General features: G+C 37.5%; 1 protein-coding gene across 1 annotated transcript; it reads left to right on the top strand.

The window, feature by feature from the left end:
* Nucleotides 1-16,655: 16,655 nt before the first annotated feature.
* On the top strand, nt 16,656-18,843 carry LOC136224272 (uncharacterized). The gene is made up of 5 exons (XM_066012554.1): nt 16,656-16,975; nt 17,070-17,169; nt 17,314-17,413; nt 17,948-18,036; nt 18,391-18,843. The coding sequence occupies exons 1-5, from the start codon at nt 16,726-16,728 to the stop codon at nt 18,665-18,667; spliced, it is 816 nt and encodes a 271-aa protein (XP_065868626.1). The 5' UTR covers nt 16,656-16,725; the 3' UTR covers nt 18,668-18,843.
* The last annotated feature ends 1,585 nt before the right edge of the window (nt 18,844-20,428 follow it).

Raw genomic sequence — 20,428 nt, forward strand, 5'->3', positions numbered from 1 at the left:
GTCAAGAAGCATTTGAGGGGATAAAGCGATTACTATGTTATCCGCCCTTAATGAGCAGGCCGGAAGACGGAGAAGATTTGTTTCTTTATGTATCCGTCACCAGCATGGCGATATGCACTGTGATGGTGCGAGAAGAAGAAGGGCAACAATATCCAGTGTACTACGTGAGCAAAGTCCTGAAGGATGCAGAACTCCGGTATTCGAGGTTGGACAAAATGGCCCTCGTAGTGATAACCACGGCGGCTAGATTGAAACCATACTTTCAGGCGCATACTATCATTATGAGAACTGGCATCCCAATGCGAAAGGTACTGCAGAAACCTGACGCATCCGGCCGGTTGATGGAATGGTCAATTCGCCTGGGCGAATTCGATATCCGCTATGAAGGAAGACCAGCGCTAAAGAGCCAAGTGCTCGCCGACTTCGTGAACGAATTCACATGGGATGATGATGAATGTCCAAAGGCACAAAAAGAAGAGTGGAGCATGTACACAGATGGGGCCTTATCTGCAGACGGAGCTGGGCTAGGAGTCGTCATCAAGGGCCCGGAGGTTATTCGCCTGTGCTATGCAGCAAAATTAACTTTCAAAACTACCAATAATGCCGCAGAGTATGAAGCAATGATATGCGGATTGAAGTTGCTCAATGAACTCACCCCAGAAAGAGTGGTAATCTACAGCGATTCCAAACTCATGATAAACCAGATCACAAAAAATTATCTGGTGAAACAGGAGGAGCTCGTAAAATACCATCAGATAGTCGGCCGATTGACACAAGAGTTAACGCACAAGGGAGTCGTTTGGGAGATGGTGCATGTTCCACGAGGCCAAAATGCAAAAGCTGACGAATTGGCAAAAGCAGCGGCAAGTAGAGAACCATGGAGTCAAAAAGCATGCAACTTGGAAATAAAATCGGCACCAGCATTCGAGGTTGATCAGATTATGATCATCGAGGAACTGGAAGACGATGAAGATTGGCGGATACCAATCCGTCAGTATCTGGAGCAGGGAGATTTGCCGGTTGATAAGAGCTTAGCCAGAAAATAATTGGGCAGTCGGCACGATACTCAATGCGGGATGGAACTTTGTATCGGAGATCATACACATGTCCATGGTTGAAATGCGTTAGTCGCAATGAAGGAGACTATGTGCTGCGAGAACTACACGAAGGAATTTGTGGCGCGCACGAAGCTTCGGCGGCATTGGCAAGAAAGGTCAAACTGCTGGGATACTACTGGCCCAAGGTGGTGGAAGATTCCCAGAAGATGGTTGCGGAATGTCACAACTGTCAAATCCATGCGAATGAAAAGCATGTTCCCGGAGCTGAACAAATCACTATAATGACGGCGTGGCCATTCGCAACATGGGGAATTGATATAGTGGGTCCATTCCCAGAAACAACAAAGAAAAGGAAGTATTTGATAGTCGCAGTAGACCACTTCAGCAAATGGGTAGAAGCGGAGGCAGTAACCGCACAAACACCTGAGCGAATAATCGAGTTCTTACGAGAGAACATTATCATGCGATTTGGGATCCCGCAGAAGCTTATAACCGACAATGGCACCCAGTTCAACTGTGCCAAGTTCAAAACATACTGCGAAAGCATGGGAATCAAGAATCATTTTTCTTCTGTAAACCATCCCCAATCAAATGGTATGACAGAAGTTACCAACAGGGCCATGGTTCAAGGCATCAAGAAGCGGCTAGGTGACAAAAAAACAGGTTGGGCGGATGAGATACCCCATATGTTGTGGGCATACAGAACCTCTGTAAAGGCAGCAACAGGCGAAACACCTTTCTCGCTAGTTTATGGAGCCGAAGCAGTCCTACCTGTTGAAATCAAGTCGCCCACAGATCGGACAATTTATTATTGCGACACACAAAATCCTATCAACATCAGAGATGCTTTGGATTCTATGGAGGAACGAAGAGAGAAAGCTTACATGCGAATGGCAATGTACCGCAATAGAATCAAGAAATACCATGACAGAAGAATGCGAAAAGTAATAATCAACGAAAACGACTTGGTCTTGAAAAAAGCAGATAAAATACAATCCAGAGATGGCAAAGGCAAGCTGGGCGTCAACTGGATCGGACCATACAAAGTATCCAAGAAGCTGGGACCAGCCACTTTTGAAATAGAAGAAATGAGCGGAAAGAAGCTCCCGCGCACCTGGAATCTATAGAATCTACGCCTATATAGAAAGGCCGAGTAGTTCGAGGAAATGACGAGTACTCTTTTTCCTTTTATGAGTTTTTCCCACTGGGTTTTCTGATAAAAGGTTTTAATGAGGCTTCAATCCCGCACAATTGGTGTACATATGTAATAAACTTTTTCTCGTCATCAATAAAAGTTATTACATTCACTCAGTATGTTACAACAAAATGCGGATTCTTTACAAAAAACACATAAATGTGTTGCCTCTTAAAGAAAGGCGGATGCATGATTACGCATCACTCGCAAAAAACCTTAGGGTTAAAATCAAAAAACCTTAGGGTTAAAATCAAAAACACATAAACGTGTTGTCTGTTAAAGAAAGGCGGATGCATGATTACGCATCACTCGCAAAACCTTATGATCAAAACTTATGATTATTTTCGAAAGAAGAATTATAAGTTAAGGCATAAAATTAAGCGGATAAACGAGTACTCAAAATTGCAAAAAGGGTCTGGCCACCCTAGCTATGAAGAAACACAAATATGGAGTCGGCAAAAAGACAAAGGGCACATATAAAGGGCAAAAAAGTGACAATCACACACATATGAAAACCAACAACCGAAAGAAAATATATATATCAGAGCGGTTTATTACATGGTTTTTACATACAAAAGTCCAAATATAAGTTAAGCTATGCTACAGCTTCCTCTCCTTCGCCCCTAATGCCCTCCTGGACTGCGGCAACTCCCTCATCTCCTCCGGTAGGAGGATTTACTTCAAGCGAATCCTCAACCCTTGAATCGGTAACCGCTTCAGTAACCTCTTCGGTGAGAGGTACCTCTTGCACAGGTTGAGAAACGGCTTGGGGTGCCTCTCCTTCTGCGGGCTGAATAGTGATCTCGCAGCTAATCGGAGGATCCTGAAGACTCTTCCAATCTAAGAAGAGTACCTCATCCATATCAGCATCCTCGGCTTCCAGCTTATCCCACTCCCCAGTTAAATCCTTTTCAGGGATGGGAACTTTGGGGCGGTTAAGTACTAGACCCTGATGCCCGTGCTCATAAGCCGCATGAATCCGTTCCCCATACCAGTAGATGCGGGCGCCATCTTCAGCCAAAATCTCCTCAACCCTCTTCTTTTGGGCCTCCTTGAAAGCAGCTAGGTCGTCGAGGGCTTTTTGCAGTTCATCGGACTTGGCCTGAAGGGATTTAAGGGCTTCCTCCTTCTCGCCCACGACCTTCTGACAGGTGCCCTCTAGGACCTTCACCTTCCCTTGGACATCATCATAAAGCGACTTCTGAGTCGCCAATTCCGTACCAAGACTTTCCAACTCCTTGGCTCGCTCTGCATCCCTTCGGAGAATGCCCTCAGCGAAATTGAGAATCTGCATATAACACGACTCACAAATAAAAATGGGCGAATAGAAATATGCGGTTACAATAAACACAATATATTTGAAAGCGAAGGACAAAGCAATAATATACCTCTACAGAACGCTTCTCGATCCCTTCCACAGCAGCAGGGAGCGATACTTGCTCGCGCACACGGGAGGCAAAGGGAAGTCGCCCGAGGACATTGCATATGGAAGATACAATATCCTTGCAAGAGAAGTTCACGGCCAGGCCGAAAGTCCTAGTCCACCATCCGCTAATATCGGGGATTGGCTGCAAAAGCATAAAGAAAAATATCAAGAGAACGGCAGATAGCTCATGAGGAAAAAGTAGCAATACGAGAGGGAGTAGATCAAGATACCTCGTGAATGGGGGTACTACTCTTTCCTTTAGATGAGGCGGTTACAGGTGCGCCGCCAACAGTAAGGGACACAGAAGTGTTCTTCTTTTTAGAACGAGAAGACTCTGTATCCACACTTATCTTCCGCTTCCTGGTTAAAGGAAGATCCTCGGAGGTAGAAGCGGGACCTTGTGAAGCGGAAGCCCTAATCGGGGAAGCCGCCCCAATAGAAGGAATCGTCCCTCCAGAAGGATCCGCCCCTACAACGGAAGCGGTTTCCGTCATCCGCTTCTTTCTTCTCGCCAGGGCTTTGGCCTCCCGATCTGCAGCGATTTGAGATAAAGGATCACCCCTGCAAAGGGTTAAAAGAAACCATCAACTCGGAAATAAAAAGTACCTTGCACAAAAACGCGGTAAGGAATATAGACAACGCGATCCCCCTCGCGGTACGCAATCGCTACTCGGCTCCTTAGCATATGAAAGGCCTGATCGTATGTCCATACAAAAGGAGGAGTGCTCTTTAGGAACTTGATAACGGCGGATTCTTCCTTGCTGGGATACCCGAAGTTCAAACTCTTTACGTTGGGTCGGCTCCAGCAACGAAGGAAGTTCAGGTTTTCCTCATTAAACTTGATAAAAAAGTAAGATCGATCCCACTCGCGGATCTTGTTCAGCTTCTCGTCAAAACCATAGTATCCGCTCTGGCGGATGAAAGTGAAATACCCCGCCGAGCTTTTGAAATGGTGGAGCTTGGAGAAGATCTTGAGCGAAAAGGGAACCTCCAAACACTCCGCCAAAAATTTGTCCAGAGTCAAATCGGCCCAGCCGTTAGGATGCAGTTGCCCGGGCGCGATTCCATAACCGCCTAAGATGGAAGCAATCTCATCCGCCAGCGGATAAGTGAAGCCGCAGATAATCTGGGCCACGAAAACAGTGAAGTACCCCTTTGGGTAATCGCCCGGCCCCCTATCCTCTCCAGGAATGATCGTCTCGAGACCTCGGAGCCAGGGATAATGCTCCCGTAAATCATCAATTGTCTCTTGACAAACCAGACTTCCCGACCTGTCCTTCTTTGGTAACAAATGAGGGGTTGGGACAGGTGGCGGAATCAACTTTTTAGGGTCAAAACCTAAACCCTCGTCGGTTGTATTCGCCAAATGAAGGAAGTCGGCGGGATGAGAATTACACCCAGGAGAGCTGGTTGAAGCTTCCTCAACCATCTCTTCGACCTCGTTAGAGACCTCGCGGACATAATCGTCGTCAAATGGCGCGAAGTCGAGGTATGACATGATCGATAAAAGGAAAACAGAAGCAAAAAGCCGAACAAGGAACAAATGTGAAAAGAAAAACTTACATGAAAAAGACAACATAGTGAAGTGACGGGATTAAGAGGTCAACGCCGAAAAAGAAGTAACGGAATTAAAAGGTCGACGCCGGAGAAAACGAAAGAAGGGAAATGCACAAATTCAAAACTTTGAAATAATCGGACAAAGACGAAGCGTCCCCTATAAAAAGACCCTAAAAGGGCTCTTGCTAGACCAAGGGGGAGGCATGTGATAACCCGCGAAGCCCAAAACGGGTTATATTCATTTCGCAAGCCCAGCCCATATTAAAGCCCTATGGGCTAAGATTGGACGGGACCCGAATGAAGGAAGCGGGCGCAGCGAGTAAACCACCCCAAATTCCTAGACGGAGCGTCAGGACTCCCACTCAAAACCACGTTCGTTGCCATGAAAGCCACGAAAGGGACATGGCCTAAAAAGGGGTAACCGCCCTCAGAACGTGGCCCACTAAGGAGTAACCGCCCTCGGCGGTTACCCAAAAAACACCTATAAAAGGCCTTAAGAATAAGGGGGGAGGTACGTACACATTTTTTCCCACAAAGCTATTGCTAAATTATAGACTCATCCTTACAAAAACTGACTTGATCGTCGGAGAGTTTTTCCGGAGATCCTGTCTCCGGTTTTGTTTTGCAGGTAACTCCGGCAAAGGATATCAAAGCGGATCCAGCAAGTTATCAACAGGCTATTCTAAACCTCAGTCGTGATTTAATTGTTATTTAGTTGATATTATTGACATTATTATTGTAATCAAACTCTTTGATATGTTGGGTTATTATGTTTTGAATTAATCAAATATAAATATTTTATTGTGATTTGTTTGACCATGAAATATTTCTAACATTTTTCATGTGTTTTTTTTTAAAAAGGAAAATACAAACCTAATAATTTTATTGAATAATAATGCAAAGTTGTTAAACGTTGATCTATACTATTGAGTTTGTTAGGTGGTTAAAATAGTCTAGACTACTACAGATCTAGCCTCCATGATGGGACTTTCTGATTCAACTATACTTACCCATTAAAAGAACAAAAAACTTCTGAAACCAGATCATCAAACAAATAACCACTTGAAATAAAACCAGAGCTCATGCAATCCGATAAGAAGACTAATTTCAGAAATAAAAAATCAAAACCAATGGAAAATATGGAAAACAAAGGAAAAACAAACAAAAAAGAACCTCAAGAAAGAAACCTGAGTAATGATCACTGTGTTTTTCAGATTTGCAACCTCTTGGGGAAAATAAGAGAAAAAAAATCAAAACTCTTATGAACCAACAAAGAATGAAAAAGAAAAATCGAGAAACAAACCTGAAAATATGTGCTAACATTTTTTAGATCTACATTCCAATTAAAAAAATATGCACATAGGAAAATACTTGATCTGAACTACGACACTCATGTCCAAACTGTTGTTTTGTGCAACCAACAGAAAGACAATTGCTGCAACTTAGATAATTAACTACAGATTTTTCAGACTAAATTTTAGCAGACAGTTGAACATAATTTTAATTTTTTTTAGATAAGATTCTGAAATTTCACTTGTATAAAAAATCAAGAGAAATAAAAAAAAATCACCTCTTCAACCGAGAAATATACACATTTAATTAATAAATATATAATTCCTAACAAAAGGCAATAAAACATAAAAATATTAAATCAGATTAGAATCTTAACAGACAACGAACGATGAAAATTCAAAATCTATAGTATGACATATTTTACACATTTTATAAAGTAAACATGAAGGATCAATAAATCAGGAATAAAAAAAATCAAATAGGAGATGAAGAATATTCACCTTTTCTATTTAAAATCCTAGGTTAATGCTCATGTTTGATGATCTATATCAACAAATAACTCATTTTACAACTCAAATACATTAGTTGATTGGAGAAAATTGACCTCCTGAAGGAAAGAACAAAACAAATCTTACAACAAATGGAAAAGAAGCAAATTAAATTCACCCGAGCAATTTCATTCAACTAAAATCATATAACTCCATGAACAGTTTGTGATCGAACGGAAAAGAAACTGGACTGTCTTGGACATGGAAAATAATAAAACACAAATAAATAATCGAAATCCAAACACAACAAAAAATCAATAGAAAAAACCCAACAAGAGAAAAGAAAAACAATCATACATTATTCAAAAAGGGTAAAGGAATGAAGTGTTCCAGAATCTCGCACTTTGGTGAAATCTAAAAAGTAGGTGAACAATACAAATACAAAAAAAAATTACAATGAAACAAAAATATGAATTGAAAAAGAAGATTGATGACAATATACAAAAGAAAGAAATTTCAGCAATGGACGAGAAAGAAGACATGGAAAAGAGAATTGTAAAGAGATTTTATGAGAATGGAAAAGGAAAACAGAAGAGAGTGAACGAAGTCATCAGACTGAGAATGTAAAGAGAAACCCCTACCAAAGTCGAAAGGTTTTATTTTTCTAGATCAAAACTATGTCGTTTTGAGGCAAATAGAATTAGGATTATCTAAAGCATATAAGGACATAATGATCAACTAAAAAATTCCAAATTAAAATTGGAATTGATAATCACTGTTCATTTTTCCATTCTATTTTAACTATATAGGATAATCTCCAATATCTTCTTCTTTTTCTTTTCCATTAATTATTTTTCTATACAATATCAAAATATCAATAGGTTTCAAAGAATTGAAACAAACACAAACTAATCTAAATTTGCGGTATGGTGATGGTTTTTTATCAATAACAAACTTGCATACGAAACAATAAAAGAAATATCATTCTGAATACAACTTGATGATTAAGAGACTTCGTCCAAGTAGCTAAATTATGTGCAACTATATTCGCTTGGCACCTCTCATGCACAAATTCAATAGTTTCAAAGTCACGGGCAACATTAAGAATATCACCAACAATTACCCCTAACCAGTTTGTCATATTTTGATCTCCTTTAAGTATTCATATCGCCAAGACTGAGTCTGACGCAACCCAAATAGCACGATATCCATAATCTCGAGCAACTCACAAAGAAAAGAGAATTGCTATTAGTTCTGCATGTAGAGCCGAAATCGAATAGCCAATTGGTCCATCACTAGACAAAGAGACCAATCCATTACAATCCCTAATCACCATGCCAAAATATCCTTCAGAAGTTCTAATCGAGAATGGAGCGTCACAATTTAATATATAAATCAAAGTGTCAGGTGGCTGCCAATTAATTTCTTCGAACATACTATGAATCCCACCACCTCCCATTCAAATTGCGCTGCCATTTGATCGACTCCCACTCAACATGCCATAAGGTTGAAACAGCAAATTAATCCTGTTACAAGCAGTACCTGCAAACAATTAAAATTAGTTGCAGCATCCTCCAATTTGCCAAAGACATTAACATCATTTGCATCAACCGAATCCACATTAGACACCAATTCATTAACTTATGGTTCTCCCAAATCCTCCACAATTACACCTGGTCTAATATTACTTTGCCCATTATTACCACAATTCCATAAACCAGCAGATGATGTAATTATTCTCCTGTAATGACCACCAAATTTCTCTTTAGACCCCAAGTTTGTCGATTTTAATTAATGAGCAACACCAACATTATCCAACCTGGAGACTGAACCACTCAACACACCAAAATCATCACAACCATTTAACTGCATATTCATCTCCCGATCACCCACAACTTTAGAAAAACCATTAATTAATTCCTTAATAACTGACATTGATCTTATCTCATCCAACCTTTTTTTTCATGAACAATTTGATTCCTTTTAAGCGAGATAAAGTGAATTATACCACAAAAAAAGGCAATCGAGGTTCGTGCTCTACCTGAAAGATCTCAGTAGTGGATTCAAAAAGCTCGGAAGGACTCCGGTGAATGGACGTAGGCAAGGAGGCCGAACCAGGATAAGACTCATGAGTATTATTTCCTAACTCTTGCTCCTTATTTAATTGCTTTGTATTGTGCCTAGTAAACTGTAAAATGTATCTATTAAGTTGCATGATCTGAGCACTGAGCTCAGGAATAGACTTAACTGCTACTTCTTGACTCACGACGAAAACAGATTTAGTTACTAGTTAACTAAACTTGTCTCTGATCTTCTCAGCATCACTGTGCTAAAAGACTTAGTAAAATTTTTAAACGAAAAGAAGTCAGCCTTAACGTGAAATTTTTAAAATAGTTCCTAACCCCCTTTTGGAACTAATTTTGTCACGTTACACGGGACCAACAGATGTCTCATCAATCCATCCTTTTTCCTACCAGTCGAGTGCCAAGTAAGTTCCTTAGCGGTAACTGTAGACTGAAACATTCTTCTAAACCTTTGGATTGGTGGAAAATACCATAAAGTCTTAGCTGTTACCCCTACCTTCTCTCTATTATCCCTAGCTAGTTTCCACCTAGAGACATTACATGATGGACATCGTGTAGCACCCTCATTAACATCTCTATACAAAATGCAGTCATTAGGACATGCATCAATCTTCTCATATTTCATCCCTAAAGCATGAAGAGTTTTTTTTGCCTCATTGGCAGACATTGGCATTTCATTCCCATCAGGAAGAAGGGTGTGAAAGAACAATAAAATGTCAGTATAACAAGACTCGTTCATACCATGTTTAGCTTTCAGATTAAAGGTTTGTATTAAACCATTCATCTTAGTGGATTTAGTACAACCGGGATACAAAGGCTTGTCTTCATCATGAACAAAATGCATAAATTCATCTGACTTTACTGAGCACCCATCTTCTTCTAAATCTCTTCCTAAGTCATGGTTCATTTCAACTGTTTCAGAACCCTCACTTATATGATTTGAGTCTGCAATAGAACACTCACTATGCCAACCCAAGTTGTATATGTTTTCATAATTCCATTACAAATTAAATGATCCTTAATGAAGTCAATACTACCACCTCTGAGGTTACAACATTTGACACAAGGATAGAAAATATAGTTTGGGTTTGTAGCATTATCAGTTGCAAACTTCAGAAACTCTTGTAAGCCTATTCTAAACTGTAGTGATCTCTTATCAGCCACCATCCATGATTTATCCATCTTGAACAAACATAATCTATAATTAGTTTTATTCTAACTAATAACAATAAACACATACATTGACAAACAACGAACAACAAAGAAACCCAATATGTATATGTAAATGTATCTGCAAGACTATAAACCCAGCATCAAAAGTACATGAAAGAATCATCCAAAGTAAACCCAGCATCAAAAGTACATGAAAGAATCATCCAATTCGAACATCATTGCTAAAAAACCAGATAAACATAAAAAAATAAACAGATATACTAAAACGAGATAAAACCCTTATTTTAGAATGTAAATACCTAATATTAAGCAAACAAACTTCGAATTATAGAAAGAATATGCAGTAGATCAGGTCAAAACTAACATGCAGATAATATAATAATTTTAAGAACAATCGTTTGAACACAGCGTAATGTCTTAAATAAACCCTAATAAGAACCTTACCGAGATGAAGAATTCACGAGTTAGAAGACGATTCACCCGATTGACAAAGATAAAGCTCGCAGGAGAAGATGAATTATGTTTAGGGTTTTTGCAGAGGTGAAGATCGAAGGAGAAGAGCAGTTCTAAAGACTGGGTTTAGGCTAAATTGGCCTTATATACCCCGTTCTTTTTTAAGCGCGCAAAATGAAAGTTAGAGTTTTTGCTCCCCCACTTTTCTAATATTTGGTTGCCGCTTTTTTATTTTCGCATAACAATGACAGTCATTTATTTGAAGTGTCGTTTAATGGCTAAGTGACTTTTTAATCAAAATCACGTTCTTTTGGGATGACAACAGACTGTAATCGTAATGTCATCTGAGAATCGAGCGCATTTTTTATTTCGCCTTCAGATGACATAGAGTTAAAATATTGTCACAAAAAATATTCAGACGACACATAAACAAATGTCTATCATGTATCTTGTGTCATGTGAATGGGAAAATGGCATAGTGCCTCCATGTGAGATAACAATTTTAACACAGTTGCGAACCACTCCAGACAATTTAGACCTGCAATCTTATACATAGGATAAACCAAATTTTTGCCTGTTTCCAATAGGATGTCGTAGGGCAATCTCTAAAAAGATGAATCAAGGTTTCATTATAGAAACCACAAAACAACAATGACAATTGGCTATAATACTTTTATGCATGAGATTATCAAAACATGGCAAAACATTTTTAGCTGCACTCCACACAGTATAAACAAACTCTGATGGTGTTTTAACCTTCCAAATGGACCCCCAAAACGCATCAGCACCTAATGAGCAATCTGTAAAACTAGACCTAGTTAGTAAAACACCATTATCAACTTTATAACCACATTTCACCAAGTATTCACCATTTTTTGAAAATGGCCAAAACAAAGCATCTGATAAAATCCTTCTGCTTAATGGGATTTTTAAGATAGCAATAGCACCATCAGAAGCAAAGCAAAATCTAATCAACTCCTCCCTCTAACAAAAAACATCATAATCAATCAAGCATGAAATATTTTACGTTGGAGTTGGATTTAGCAGATAGAGAGGATGATTACACAGAACATCTGGAATCCATCGTGAAGTCATTAAATTAACAGCTCTACCATCTCCAATCCTCCAGCAACTACCATCAATAATGACCTGTCTGGCTTTTAATAGACTCCTCCAAACATGACTAGCACAAAAGCCAACATTTGCCTCCAAAACACCCATGCTTGGAAAATATTTACGTTTAAAAACCTGGGAGCAGAGAGATTATGGAGAATCAATCATCCTCCAAAGCTGCTTTGCAAGAAGAGCAAGATTAAAAGCATAAATATTCTAAAAACCCAAAGCACCATCAACCTTAGACCGATAGTCTTTCCCAGCCAATCCAATGGAGACATTTTTGTCCCTCATCATGATTCCACTAGAATCTAGCAATCACCTGTTGTAAATCATCACAAAATGTTTTTGGTAGCAAAAAACAACTCATTATATATTGTGAAACTACATGTGCAACAACTTTAATAAGAACTTCCTCCCTCCATGTGATAAACACTTCTTGTGCCAACCACCAACTCTCTTCATTAGTCTTTCTTTTATAAACCTAAAAACTGCTTTTTTTATCTTCCAATAATTGTTGGTAATCCTAAATACTTTTCAAATTCATGCACTTCCCGAACCCCTATAAACTCTACATATCTGAGTATACTTCCCGACACCACGCCCTTACTAAAGATGATATTAGTTTTGTCAAAATTGATTTGTTCCCCAGAAGCATATTCATAAACACTCAAGAGTCCTCCCCCCTACTGCTGAACATTATGTCGAAGTCGCTCTAAAAAAGATAACTCAGTCATCGACAAAGAAAAGATGTGAAATAACCGGATCCGAATTGCTAACCCGAATACCATGCAAAGCTCTATTTCTCTCAGTATTCCTAATCAATGCTGAAAGCCCTTCTGCACAGATTAAAAAAAAGGTGATAATGGATCCCCTTGTCGAAGACCTTTGCTCGGCTTAACAAAGCCTTTTGGAACCCCATTTAAGGAAATAAAAGGAAACAAAAGAAAGACAACTTTGAATCAAGTTAACCCAACAATCCGGAAAACTCATAACTCACATCATATCCTTTATAAAACACCACTTCACCCTATCATATGCTTTACTCATATCCAACTTCATAGCACAAACACCCTTCTTACTTTTAATCCTATGCTTCATTGAATGAAACAACTCAAAAGCAATTAAAGCATTAATAGTAGTCAACCGATTTGGAACAAATGCACTTTGTGAGGGGTGAATAATAGAATGCAAGCAATGTTTGAGACGATTAGCCAAAGTTTTTGAAATAAGCTTATAGACAACACTGCACAAACTAATAGGACGAAAATCTTTTAATGTACCCGTCACCTTAGGAATAAGAGTCACAAATATATGGTTCAAACCAGATGGTAAAAGGGCACCATTAAGCACATTCAACATAAGCGATAGAATCTGGTCACCAACAAGATCCCAATAGGTTTTGAAGAATAAACCAGACATACCACCAGGACCTGGTGATTTTGTCCCATCAGGTTGCTTAAGAGCTACCAAAACCTCATCTACAACGAACGAGGCTTATAAAGAAGTTACTTCATCACAAGAAAGATGACGATCAACTGAATAAGGAATTGTACAACTGGGTGAAGGATTTAAATTAGAAAAAGTTTCGCAAAATAAGACACAATAGTGTTCTCAATATCATCCTCATTATCATGCCAATCCTAATTACTATCACGGAGTTGTGTAATACAATTCACCCTTCTTTTAACAATCACATTTGAATGGAATTTTTTTTGTATTTCTATCACCCTCCCGAAGCCAAGCCACCCGAGACCGCTGATGCCACGTAATTTCTTCAACCTCCTGAAGGCGAAAAATCTCCTTCTCAACACATGCTCTTTCTTCAGCTTTCACATCTGACATTGGACCCTGATCAAAATCAAGCAAATCTTTGGTTAGCCTTTTCAATTTAACTCAAACATGACCAAAACTGGACTTATTCCACTAATTAAGAGAAATTCCACATTATCTCAGCTTCTCATAAACATTAAAATGCTCCCCTGATACTGAGCCTCAAACTGCATGAATAACATCCCGATAACCCAGATCATGAATCCATATATTTTCAAATCGAAAGGGACGTTGTTTAGACATATGACCTCCATCAGTATCCAAAAAAGTAGGTGAATGGTCTGAAGATACTCTTGCTAGAACCAAGACCATTATTTTTGGAAATAAAATTTCCCACTATATTTGACAAACAACTTGATCAAGCCTTTCCCGTATGCAATCAACCCCTTTCCTACCATTTGTCCAAGTATAACAACCACCGGAAGAACGTAAATCAAATAAATTACAATCATCCAAGCATTTCCTAAAAGCCTCCATGGACCTATAATTGTCTGACAAACCACCATCCTTTTTTTTGAATGAAATAATGCTTTATTGGCTTGTATCAGCTAAAAGAATAGAAGACAAAAAAGGACCCTCCTTTTCCCTTGAATACATGATTTCATTAAAATCCCCAAAACAGACCCATGGTAAATTCTCCTGACCATATAAATCCCTAAGCATATCCCAAGTTCGTGCTTTATTTGCAGCTTCAGGCCACCCATATACTCATGTTCCTCTCCACCACAAACTACCCTCTTCATTTTCCATCTCAAAGTGAATACAATTAAAGCAAAAGCCCAAAATATGCAACATTAAATCCTTCCGCCACATTAAAATCAAACCACCCGAACGTCTTATTGATCAACTTTGAAAAAATGATAACCCAGAAATTTTCTTCGTAACCCACCAATATTTCCCTTCCACCGAGTTTCTATTAAGAAAACCACATCAGAGCAATGACTCAAAATTAGTCGAGTCACAGCATGGGCCGTCCGAGGCGGTATGGTGATTTTAAAAGAGAGATGAGAGTATATTTTGGAAAGTGAATAACGTAAATGAAATTATTAACTTTTTTTTAAATATTGGACATGTATTTAATTTTCATGGGCTATGGCATACTACATTAAGCTCTAAAACGGTGTTGAGACTTAAAATTTCATGGCTGCTCTTGCTCCGCAGACACGTGGACATGCAAACAGAAAGTTTAACTGTATAAAGGGAAAATTATCAGGATAATCCGGTTCTCCATATTAAATGATGGACCTTCCATACATATTTTGCAATATGTAATATAGACTCATACATGCATATTATAAAAGGCTTCACTATTTTAAATATTAAAGGGAGCCACAATGTGCGTGTTTAAATGTGAATTGGGATCCTGCAAATGACATGGAAGATTCGATACTTAGAGGGTGTTTGTTTCAGCTTTTCGAAGGAGCGTTTAACGTTTCACTCCAAACTGCAGTAAATATAGCGTTTGGTTAGGTTTATATAACCACATCATTTAGCATTTTCTCTGGAAAATGCAGCGTTTTTTAGCGTTTCACGAAAATCTCATATTTAGAGATTTCATAAACAATTGTTTGTAGTTAGTTGTTATTGACAGAATTATCCTTCTTATTTTGACAAAATATATTTATTCTTTACCATTATTTATATTTCTACAACATAATTACCGGAAGAACAAAGTCTTGTTGCGTTCAATAATTCTTTTTATTTTTTATATAGATTATTTTTATTAATTTGTGTAACATATTTTTTTATTTTATAATAGGTTAAAGTGCAAAAAATACCCACAATATTTATAGCTATGAGCAATTTTACCTTTAACGTCTAAAATAGTGCAATTATACCCCTAATTTTGGCAGCCAAAAGCAATTTTATATATAACATTGACAAACTGGATCAGTTTGAGAAATAATGTATCAAACTGTCTTCTTGGTCATGAATATTGTCATCTACACTTCACATGTGCACAATTTTATCATCGTTAGTAATAAATCACAAACATATGATTAAACATGATTTTTTTAAGCAAATATCAAAATATATTGCCTTTTGTACGAGTTGGAAAAAAAATCAAATATTTCATCGAATTTATAAATATTAATTTTCAATTTTATTATTAAATCACAAAAAAATATAAAATCTCTTTTTTAGAATTATTGTTACGTGCAATTAGTGTAGAATAAGAAATAAAATATCTATATTTTTTAATAATATGTGAAATCAACCAAACTTACCAATGTTAGGAGTAAAATTGCTCTGCCAGAATTATGAGTAAAATTGCACCATTTTAGATATTAAGAGTAAAAGTATTCCTAGTTGTAAATGTTATGACCATTTTTTCTTTTATAATTTCATCGTTGATTAATTTAAAACATGTTATTTTTAGATATTTTAAATCCGAACAGCAACAAGTAAATATAATTTTACCAAATACTAGTAATTAAACCGCTAACAACAATAGCTGATAGTTTACTGCAACTGTAAATAACAATCGTAACTACAACAGTTAATAGTTAACAGTTGAATCAAACAGACTCTTAATATAAGAACTCAGATAAAGAATACGTATTAGTTGTATTAGTGTTATCTAAAATTCCACCTTCATTTTTCATGTTTTAGGATTTTTTTTTTTTTTAATTTTTTAACGTTATTCCCTAAAAAAAACCCAAGCCAAACCTGTACTCATCAGGATTCACCCGTTGGTGTTTAAAAACATTACCAATATGTTGCTTTCCACACTCGAACAAGTAAAAAAAAGAGAGAAAGGACTAGTCTTTTCTCCTATCAAAAAGCAGCAGTAAAAAAAAAAAAAAAGAGTAAAAACCACACCAGAAGAGTGGGCCATACATTCCACGTGTCAGCTTACGCTAGCGAGTATCACACCTTGTGAGTACGCTACAGAATTTCCCCGAGTAACGGTCTCCTCATTTCCCATTGCAAATCCCTCCATATTTTTCGCATTTCGCAAACAACGCTCTCTCCGTAGAGTATATTCTTCACATTTCTTATATATCTTTTCATCTCAATCCCTAACACAAAACTTCCACTGCATCCGATCATGCGGAGCATTTTCGGCCGAGGAGAACATAGAAAGCACGACGCTAATGGCAGCTTTTCCAGCACCAGAAGTACTAATTTAAGAGTTCTAATTGATAAACGGTGCTTGTCTCCCTTGTCTCTCGACGACGACGGGGACGATAGTGTTTTTAATGGCAATGCAAGGCTCGTTCTGCGGAGGAACTCCTACCATAAGCTTCCCCAGCAACTCTTCAAGCTCCATGTTCTTAAGCTCGATGGCTCTATCTTCGGTAATGAATTATCAATTCATCAGTTTCAGATTTTTAATCGCCTTAGATTTCTGGTCGATGAGTCGAAATTTGATTTGCTGTTTCGATTTGGTAGAGGTAAACGTTAGTAGAAACGCCACAGTGGGAGAACTGAAACAGGCAGTCGAGGAAGTATTTACTACATCACCGAAGGAAGGTCTGAGCAAGATTTCATGGTAAAACTATATAGTTGTTTCTTTAGATGTATTTTGATCAGATGCGTTGATAGGTTTTGTAATTTGAGATTACTTGATTTACGTTATGTCTCAAATGGATTTTATTTGTCACCGATATAACCAGTTTAAGAAAATTGCAATCAGGTTTCATGTCTGGGGACATTTTTGCCTGAGCTATGAAGGTCAGAAGCTAATTAATGACAAGACTTCCATCCGAAATTTTAGGATCAAAGATGGTGATCAGGTTTTGTTCAATTTAGGGTTTTTTCTTTTCTACTGTCCTTCTACGTTATGATCCAGGCTTCCATTTCCATTTTTCCGTGCTATGATTAATGTTAATCTGCTTAATTTAGATTTTATGCGGGACATGTTTGGTTGAGCTAGGTTCAGTTTATATACTTGTGCCATTTATGGAATTGTCCATTTGGGGAAAAATACATTGACTGTTTAGAGTATCACGTTGTTTCCAGAGGCCATACTACCTTTAGGTCCAAAGGCGACTTGGCCCCTGTGAAAATTTTCATTTCTTCAAAGTATTATTGCGTAATTTTTTCCATTTTTATTGTCTGTTCTGTTATTGAGTTTTGGCTCCTTTACTTCACATTGTATACAAAATTTGAAATTTATTTCTGACATTTCTTCTATTATCTTTTAGATTTTTTTAGACCCTTACTAGTTTGGCCCCTTTGAAAAAATGGCATGGTAACCGCCTGATTGTTTCATTCTACCTGGTTTTCTACTCTCTGATTGAATTTATTTGTTATTATGATTTTTGCAGCTTCAATTCGTTAGACACATGTCCATCAACTGTTCAAATTCGAAAAGAAGATCTAGGAATGAAAATGCTGCTCACGAACCATACCCAATGTGAGTTTTTAGCAGTTTATTTTTTCTTTTTATACAAGAAAAGTTATTTGTTATGGTTTTCTATTTTGTGGTTGTCTGGCATACAGTAATCTGAATTAACTTTGCAATTAAGATAGCAGAACTCTGCTGTCCTGTTCAATAAACTCTTAGGACTCACTCTGCAACCATTTGCTGTACTACTGGCCAGATATTAATTATTAAAGTCGAATTCTCTTATTTTATGCTGAATGTTAGTTGCACAAATTAAATGGACTACTGATTTTCCTCAATCTATTATTGTAAGCCATTGTTTTTTTACATTTTTCTCTTGTTGACACATACCATAATACTAATCTAAATAGCTTTCGTATGAAGGTTAACATCTGGAAATGGTGTTCAAGAAGAGAGAAAGCAGCAGTCTTCATTGTGTGATAGCGAGAATAATGAAGATCAAAACGACAACAACTCCAGTCAGGAGGAAGTTCCTTCAAGAACAGAGTTCAAATTAGCTCATTTCTTGAGAGGGTGGCTCTCATACTCGAGATTATGGGGTAGCTCAAGGAAAGGATCACCAAGCCAAAATAGTAGGCCTTCGAGGTTTAGGTCGCCACTTTTAGGGTCTGGACCTAAGATGATAGAACTTCAAGGCTAATACCGATTTTTGGTAGAGAGACTTTAATTCCATTTCTGATTGTTAATTGAAACTTACATCGACACATAGTTCAGACAGAATCAAGATTCTTATGCTTATACACTTACGAGGAATTAACCCTAGCTTTCCTTAAATATAGAAATATGAATCGAAAATGTAGAAAGATTATTATATTGAACTTAGCATTACGACACGAAATAAACTAATTACGTAGATAGTTTTTTTTTTTTTTTTTTGAAAGAATGAATGAATTAATATAAATGAGAAAGAATAACATCGGTAATCATTGGCGGTGGACATGCCCACTCACCAAAATCAGAGCTAGAACTAACGGCCTTCACTAAGGAATGGGCTGCTAGGTTCGCTGATCTTCTAACAAAGGAGATCGAAACTAAGTTCAAATCTCGTAATAGTAAACAACAATCCTTTACAACATCAGAGAGATATGAGAGATTATAGTTTTGATGTTGAATGGCCTTCACAACTTCGTAACAATCTGATTGAACTTCGACATTAGACAGATTTAGAGACTTGATCCAGCTCAATGCCTCCTTCACGGCTACAGCTTCGGCGATCGTCGGGTTGATGAAGTCCACAAAGCCCACTTTTCGAGCAAATAGGCAGTTGCCAGTATAGTCATGAATCAGCATTCCCACAGACAGGGACGAATCCAGGATTTCTAGATAGTGGGGGCAAACTATTTATATATACGGTGTAAAAAAAAAATCAATGACAACATAAATTACAACATATCAAATGTTAAATTACTAAATAACTTAAGTTTACACATTTAAGTTAGTTAAGTTTAACTTAAACATATCAAATGTTAATTTAATGTTAAATTGGTTGAAATCAAACCATTGCTTGTTAAGCTTAACTTAAACATATCAAATGTTAATTTAATGTTAAATTGGTTGAAATCAAACCATTGCTTAAAATCCTCAATTGATATCAAATGTTAATTTAATGTTAAATTGGCTCAAATCAAAAGCTTGCTTAAAATGCTCAATTGGTTCAAAACTCTTGCTAATTGATTCAAATCAAATTTTTACTAAATTACTAATTGGGTCCACATGTAATGTGCATTTGTTAATTTATATAAAATGTTAATCTAATTTACATTTTCCAATACTCCATCATCATTGGGCAAATTACACCTGGAAACAGGTTTCAAAGGCCATAAGCTATCCCCATTATGCATTAACACAAACAAATTACACCTAGAAACAGTTTTCAAAACCCACAAGCTATCACCATTTTACATTAAAACAAACAATCCTCACTCAAAAAGTAAAAGCCAATTCAAAAGTACAAGCCAATAAACTCAATAAATTCAATAGGAGTGGTAAGAGACCATGAAGAGTGGCCGGAGACCAAGCAAACAAATTCAATAAATAAACAAGTAATTAAATAACTCTAATACCATAAAATTTGCAGAATCAATTTCAGTAAAAGAACTCAACTGACATTAATTGAAGATAACTTGGTAATTGGTTCTTGAATCAATTAGCAGCAGCAGCAGAGACGTTAAAGAGAAGAGGGCACGATGGCGGTCGAACGGGAAAGAGAAGAGCAGTATCAGAGACGGTAAAGAGAAGAGGGTACGACGCCTGGGAAAGAGAAGAGCAGGAGCAGAGAATTAGAGATTAGGGATTCGTTTTGAGGAAGGATAGAGAGGGATTTTCGTTTGGGGAAGAAGCCAACTGATTTGGGGATTTTCATCTGGCTCGATAGAATGAGAGGGTAAGGTTGAGGGATAAA

This window comes from Euphorbia lathyris, chromosome 3, assembly GCF_963576675.1.
Source record: "Euphorbia lathyris chromosome 3, ddEupLath1.1, whole genome shotgun sequence".
NCBI lineage: Eukaryota > Viridiplantae > Streptophyta > Magnoliopsida > Malpighiales > Euphorbiaceae > Euphorbia > Euphorbia lathyris.

Bases quoted from the DNA above. Each gene is read 5' to 3' on its own strand.
- LOC136224272 (XM_066012554.1), top strand. From the start codon at position 16,726: ATGCGGAGCATTTTCGGCCGAGGAGAACATAGAAAGCACGACGCTAAT. The intron at 16,976-17,069 runs GTAATGAATTAT...TCGATTTGGTAG, and splicing joins GCTCGATGGCTCTATCTTCG to AGGTAAACGTTAGTAGAAAC. The intron at 17,414-17,947 runs GTTTTGTTCAAT...TGATTTTTGCAG, and splicing joins GGATCAAAGATGGTGATCAG to CTTCAATTCGTTAGACACAT.